At 60.8% G+C, this 6,992-nt stretch overlaps 1 protein-coding gene across 1 annotated transcript; it reads right to left on the minus strand.

Annotated features, from left to right (window-relative positions):
- Positions 1-848: 848 nt before the first annotated feature.
- SOCS1 (suppressor of cytokine signaling 1) lies at positions 849-1,879 on the minus strand. Its single transcript, XM_032392237.1, has one exon. The coding sequence runs from the start codon at positions 1,877-1,879 to the stop codon at positions 1,235-1,237; it is 645 nt and encodes a 214-aa protein (XP_032248128.1). The 3' UTR covers positions 849-1,234.
- Between the last annotated feature and the right edge of the window lie 5,113 nt (positions 1,880-6,992).

The raw sequence follows: 6,992 nt of genomic DNA on the forward strand, positions 1-6,992 counted from the left end.
CTGCAGCCACCCGCCCCTCCCCCGGCTCCTGAGAGCTTGGCCTCGTCTGTGATGCACGGCCACCACCTCCTCCAGCAAACCCATTTTAGAGGTAGACACTGAGGCCATGAGAGGCAAAGGGAATTGCCCAAAGCCACTAGCAGGGCCCTCCCGCCACCACAGACCGCAAAGCATTTTTCTGGCTCCAAGTGGTGTGTTCACCAAAAAGTACACGAGAGAAGGGGGCAGGAAGGATGAAGTCCTATACCCCCATCCCATCTGAAATCTGTCTCTCTCCACGCCTGGTTTCAGAATGTGCCACTCCTCCTTCCAAAACCTAACCAAGCCCCCACCCCACCCCCACCTTCTTCCTGGAAGGTGCTGTGATCACAGAATGAAAGAAGTTTCTTCTCTGTCATCCATTTCAAACAGATTCTGGGTGGACGGCCAGAAAAGGCCCCAGTGTTTTCAGGAGTGGCCACAGGCAAATGGACCCCTGCCTTGGTTTCTCTTCTGTAAAAAAAATGAGGATAGGAGCCTTGCTTTTAGGGCTATCCGTGGAACACAGAAGAGGGTTTGACACACTTTAAGTGCTCAAACACCAGCTGCCATTTTACCCAACACAAAATACCAAAACTGGATGGGCTGTTCCTTTCCCCCGAGAGCTGCGAGTGGAACCAGGCAGGTTCCCCAGCCCCCAGGACATGCGTCCCACTCCCTTCAAGCCACACGGGTCAGTCTTAGGACCCCTCTGCCCTGGACCCGTTCACAACCAAGGGAGTCCCTTGAGCAAAGCACACGCTCTAGAAACCTTTTTTTTTTTCTTAAAAAAAAAAACTTTCATAACAAAGTTTATTATCTAAACTGGTTGTAAAAAATATAAAATAGGACTCTGCACAGCAGAAAAATAAAGCCAGAGACCCTCCCCCAACCCCTGGTTTGTGCAAAAATACTGGGTATATGTAAACATGAAGAGGTAGGAGGTACAAATTCAGGTCCTGGCCCCAGATAGAGTTAAGTTAAGCTGCTACAAAAACCAGGGGGACCCAGAGGGAGCACCAGGAGGGGGGGGCACCCCCCCAAGAGATGGGGAGGGGTCTGCGGCCTCGTCTCCAGCGGAGAGGGGGACGCGCCTCGCCCCCACGCCCCGCTCCCTCCAACCCAGGTGGGGAGGGCACCCACGTGGTTCCAGGGAAAAAATAATTAATACAAAACAGTAACAAGGCCGCCGAGTTAATGCTGTGAGCGCGGCCGGTCAGATCTGGAAGGGGAAGGAACTCAAGTAATCGCGGAGGACGGGGTTGAGGGGGATGCGCGCCAGGTTCTCGCGGCCCACGGTGGCCACGATGCGCTGGCGACACAGCTCCTGCAGCGGCCGCACGCGGCGCTGGCGCAGCGGGGCCCCGAGCATGCGGCGCGGCGCCGCCACGTAGTGCTCCAGCAGCTCGAAGAGGCAGTCGAAGCTCTCGCGGCTGCCGTCCAGGTGGAAGCGGCCGGCCTGGAAGTGCACGCGGATGCTTGTGGGGCCCGAGGCCATCTTCACGCTGAGAGCGAAGAAGCAGTTCCGCTGGCGGCTGTCGCGCACCAGGAAGGTGCCCACGGGCTCGGCGCGCAGCCGCTCGTGCGCCCCGTGCACGCTCAGGGGCCCCCAGTAGAAGCCGCAGGCGTCGAGGAGCGCGCTGGCCCGGGTGATGCGCCGGTACTCGGCGTGCGAGCGGAACGTGCGGAAGTGCGTGTCGCCGGGGGCCGGGGCCGCCGGGCAGGGCCGCGGGCGCGCGGGGGCCGCGGGCGCCGCCGAGGACGAGGGCGGGGACGAAGACGAGGAAGGCTCTGGCCGCCGTCGGGACTCTGCTGCCGTGGAGATTGCATTGTCGGCTGCCACCTGGTTGTGTGCTACCATCCTACACGCGGGGCCAGCCGGAGGGGTGGGCCATAGCGTCCGGGGGTGCGCTGGGGGGGAGACACGGGCGGTGAGCCGAGAGTCGGGGCGGGCCCGGGCAGGTGAGGGAGCCGACCCGAAAGGGCCGAGGGCGCAGGACCGAGTCGGCGCGGCCCCCGGGAGCCTCCGCGGGCTCACCTAGAAAATGGGCCTCCCCGTCCGCGGAGCCCCTCCGGGAGGGTGGGGGCCCGGCCGGGGCGGAGTCCGGCCGCCGGCTCGCTCGGAGTTTGGGTAAGAGGGGGGCGTGGAGAGAGGTGCAGGGAGAAACCTGCCCCGACTCCGGCCACCCGGCCCTCGGCTCGCCGCCCCGCGGCCGCCGCCTGCTGGCCAGGCCGGGGACTGGCGCCTCGTCCGAGCGATTTGGGCAAAGACAGAAAAGCTGCGCTGCGGGCACCCCGCGCGCGGGGGACTGCCAGGGTGCGGCCGCCGGGGGCCAGGGGCGTGGCGGCCGCGACCCTATCACGCAGCCCCCGAGGCCCGCCCGACACTCGGCCGTCCTTTGCTGTCTCCTGTCCTGTCCTGTCCTCCCGCCCTCCCTCCCGCTTCTTTGCCCGGTGCCCGGCTCACCTGGCGGCGGGGCGCGGGGCGCCGCGGGCGGGGCGGCTGGGGGCTCCGGGGCGGCTTTCGCGCATGCTCCGGGACCGGGAGCCGTGCAGCTGCCACGGCCGCAGCTCGCTCTGCTCCGCGCCCGCCCCTGCACCAGTCTTTTAAACTGGCCGGGAGGTGTGGCCCGCCGGCGGTGGCGGTCCCGCCCCCCTCAGGCTCCACCCCCGCAGGCCCCGCCCTTCCGCGCCACTTTCGGTTTCTTTTTCCGCCGTGGCGCGCGGCGCGAGCCGCAGGAGCTCGACCTTTTCCACACACTTGGGGACCCTTCCCGGGCCACCCCTTCACTGATCCAGCTTCACACTCGCCCTAGGACCCCCCCCATCAAGGGCTCTGGTCCCGCCCCTGGACCCGCTATCACTCGGATGGCCCTTCCGCACCTGGAGCCCCCACCTGTGCCCCCACTACCACCCTAGGTCGCAGATTTCTGCAGCCAAGCCCTTTAGGGTATTCTGGACTGGCCCTAACGCATCCCTCTCTGCCGCCCGCCAGGTGCCCCAGCACCGGTCTCTGGTAGATCTCTGTCCTTTGCTCTCCTTGAGTCAGACCCCTCCCCGCCCGAATCTGGGGTCCTGCCTGCAGATCCGGCGTCGGACCTGGCCCCTCGGGGCTGCTCCCCCAGTCGCCTGCCCCCCACCCCCCGCAGCCCCGAACCCTCAGGCAGCTGCCCCTGCACCCCTTCTAGCCTGTCGCTGTCCCTGGTCTTGGCTTGGGCTTCCCAGGAAGCGGTGGCCTGACCACAGGCTTCGGAGGAACCCTTCGGAGGCACGAGAAGGGCGCCTCGACCGCGGATCCGAGTTCCTCGGAAACCGGGCGGGGCCGTCAAGGTCCCGGCGGCAGTCTTGGCTCGCCCTCCCTGCCGGGGAGCAGCTGGAGAAACTGAGGCCCTGGGGGAAGGGCTATGATCTGCAGCGACTGGTAGATGGGGAGCTCTGGACGAGCGTGCCCTCCTGTCTTATTTTGGGGAGAGTAATGGCTGGGCACCTCCAAACGCACTTTGAAGCCCAACAAAAAGATAGTTCATTGATGTGATGATTCCAAAAACCTACTTTGACTTTTCCTAGCCTGCCCTCCTTTCCCTATAGAGTCCATGTCCACCCCCCCATCCCCCCACGCCACCCCCCTCCGCTGCTGGGTCAAGTCACCGCCCCACCTGGCACTCATACTCTGGCTTGGGACCATGGGGGCTTGATGGTGCCAGCTATAATTTGTACATTCCTGCATGTGACCCACGACCCTGTCGTGGCAAGGTACGCCTTAGGTGCCTGGCTGGTACGTGTATTTTTGAAGGAAAGAAAGAACAAATAAGGGTTGGGGCTAGTGAGTGGGTAGTCTCCGAGTCACCCGGGGTTACACAGAAGACAGGCCAGGCTGGGGGCTCGGCCAGCCTTCTCACACTGGCACACACTGCCCTCTATGGGCTGCTCTCAGGCTGCAGCCCAGGCCTCTGTCTCTGAAGTCCAGATGGGTGCCAGGTCCTCCTGCCCGCCTCCTTGGCGCTTTCCTTCCCTGGCCCCAGGCTGCCTGTGTTTCCTCTTGAACGTAAGGGGGTGGCCCAGAGCCAGCCTTGCTTAGGACCCGATCAGCTCCCTGGATGCGTGTTGGCAGCATCCATGTCGTCGTCCTGGGTTGAGAGTGTGTGTGCGTGTGTGTACGTGTGTGCGTGCATTGGTGTGCAGGGCGGTGGGACAGAGGATGGAGAGGCATGCGTGTGCCGGTGGTCAGGGGCATTCCAGAGCATCTGCGGGTGCTGTGCCCTGTGGTGGGTGATGAATAAAATATAAAGTAGTGGTGAAAAGCCAGACCGTGGACCCAGACTACCTGGATTCCAGTTCAGCCATACACCTCTCTAGCCCTGTGACTCTGAGCGTGTAATTAAGCCCCTTGCCTTGGTTTCTTCCTCTGTGATACAGGAAAAACCATCGTGCGTCCTTCCTGGCGGCAGGGATTAACATGAGTGATTATGGGTCAAGTGCTTAGAGCAGCCCCTGGGGAGCGTAAGCCTTCAGCAGGTTACTGCTGTTGCTGTTGTTCCTCTGGGGGCACCTGTGAGTGTGGCCGCGTGTTGGAGCCCGAAACCATGTGGCCTCATCCCTCCGGCCCATTCTAGAATCCCTAACCCCAGGAACACAGGCCGGAGAAGACATGGACCGAGTTTCATGGGGGTAAGCCAGGCCCCTGGATGCCGGCAGTGGGGAAAGGTAGCACCTCTCCCTCACTGGAGCTGGGGGCGGGGGTCCAGGCCCAGGGAAGGCCAGCAGGCTGGGCTGGCTTCTGCAAGATTTGTCTTCCTGCCAGCACGTCTCCTTGGCAGGCCTCTGGGCAGAGGGAAGTCTATAAATAGCTGCTGGTCCATATGCCCCACTAACCCCCGTTCATAGCTTCCATGGCTACATGGGAGAGTCACCCCTTTTTGTGGGGACTGGGGCTGCCTTCTCACAGCTCCCCCCTTGCTGCCACACTCCCATCCATGCCTGTGTGGAGCCCCCTCCTTCATTGCATTTACCGATACCTGTAATATATTGGCCTAAGCTGACTGTGTGCTAAATGCTTTATAGTCCTTAGATCATTGGGTTGGTACAACGATCCAATCTGTCCGTTTTACAGATACAGAAACTGAGGCTCAGAAGGGGAGTCACTTGCCTGGGTGCACACAGCTCAGAAGGGAGAGAGCTGAGATTCCCCTCTAGGATATCTCACCTCTAGAGCTTTCGCCTTTGTCTGCTGTGCTGTAAACTCCCTCCCCCCCAATTCCTGGTGATCTCAAATCCTGGTGTGTTTGCTAGAAAAAACAGTAGATGCCAAAGAAATCAGAGACTCATTCGTATCCGGAGCCCGCCTCAGGAAGAGTGGGAACAGCTCTGCCGGCTTCCCTCTCATGTATGAGCTCGAGGAGGCTTCCACCTCGCCCTTTGTGGCTCCGAGTCCGTCTCTGAGTGTCCGTGACCTTGCCTGTACAGTGGGCCTGGCCCCCTCCTCCCTGCTGACCAGCTCCTGGTTGTGAAAGCCGTGGTGAGTCAGGCACAAGTCGCTGAGCACACGTGGGTTCTCCTCACCACCGACAGTGACAGTTACTCTGGCTTCGGTTTCATTTTCTGAAGTCCTGAGTTCAGAATGAAACCACATCCAGACGCCAAAAGGAAAAAGGAAACATGCTGATTGATGAACATCTACCTCTCCCTGGACAGGTACTAGGCTTGCAGGAAGCCACGGCAAGAGTGGGCTGCATGCGGACTCCATGCCCGCTGCTTCCCAGCTGTGTGACCTTAGGCAAGCAGCTTGCCCTCTCTGGGCCCCACTTGCCCCCTCTGCAAAAAGGTCCCTGGAAGTTTTGTACCTTACCGAGCAGCAGTGCATGCAAAGCCCAAAGCAGAGTGCCAGGCACAGAGCAAGGGCTTAGCACAAGCGACTTGTCACAGGACAGTTGGGACCGCCCTCTGTCCACAGCCAGACATGCAGGTGGTCCTCCTCCCCACTGGACAGCCAAGAAGTGAGCGGCCCAGCCAGCAGCCGTGGGGAATCAAAATCCTGGCGCACAGGGCTCGGTTTTTCAGTTTCTCTGTCCTCCTTTGGCAAAGTTCTGCTGGGAAAAGCCACTCCTGGCCAGGACACGCAATCCTGAAATTGTACCCTGTCCCCGTGCTCCCCTGTCCTGGCTGCCTCTAACATGTGGGGCCACTGAGCTTCCCGTGGGAGTCTGTGCCTCTGGGGAGCCCCGAGCAGTGGGGCTTACAGCGTGGAGTCTGTGGTCAGCGGGCCTGAGTTTAAATATGTCCCTTAACAAGCATGCAGCCTGGGGCAAGCTTCTTAGTTTCTCTGTGCCTCAGTTTTCTCCTCTGCAAGATGGGGGTAATCCCCTATTTCCCTCCTTCAGTATTGATTCAATAGGGATTTGTCAAGTGCCTACTGTCTGCCAGGTGCTGGGAACTCAGGGGTCTTCAAGCGTAGAGGAGGCAGTGAGTTCACATGATCGTTTCAGATTGTGGTCAGTACTGTGGGGGAGATCAACATGGAGAAAGGGGAGCGACGAGAGTTTGGGCAGGGGTGAGATCAGGCAGTCAGAAAAAGCCTTTTGGATGGTGATAGAGTTGAGGTCTTTCTGAAAGCTGGCTGAAGAGGACTCCAGGTAGAGAGAGCAGCTCGTGCAAAGGCCCTGTGGTGGGAATGGCAGGCATGCCTGAGGACCAGAGAGAGGCGTGTAGCGCTGGTGTAGAGCAAGGGGGTGAGTGCAGGGGTGAGGCATAGGGGTTGGCGGGGGTCTAGTCCATCGGGCAGGGCCTTGCTGGGAGGTGGGGAGGGCTGGAGACAGTCCTTAAGGCCCGGGAAACACTATAGGATTGGGAATGGAAAGAGCCCTCTGACTGCTGACCTTCCAGACAGCTGGTTCTTGAGCCACAATGACTCATGGTAGAGGCCTTGGGACACACCTCAGTGCTGTCCCAGACCCGCTGGGGTGTCACCACTATCCCCT

Source organism: Phoca vitulina, unplaced genomic scaffold (assembly GCF_004348235.1).
Source record: "Phoca vitulina isolate PV1807 unplaced genomic scaffold, GSC_HSeal_1.0 scaffold66, whole genome shotgun sequence".
Taxonomy (NCBI): Eukaryota; Metazoa; Chordata; class Mammalia; order Carnivora; family Phocidae; genus Phoca; species Phoca vitulina.

Excerpts from the sequence above, each read along its gene's own strand:
- SOCS1 (XM_032392237.1), bottom strand. The coding sequence starts at position 1,879 with ATGGTAGCACACAACCAGGTGGCAGCCGACAATGCAATCTCCACGGCA.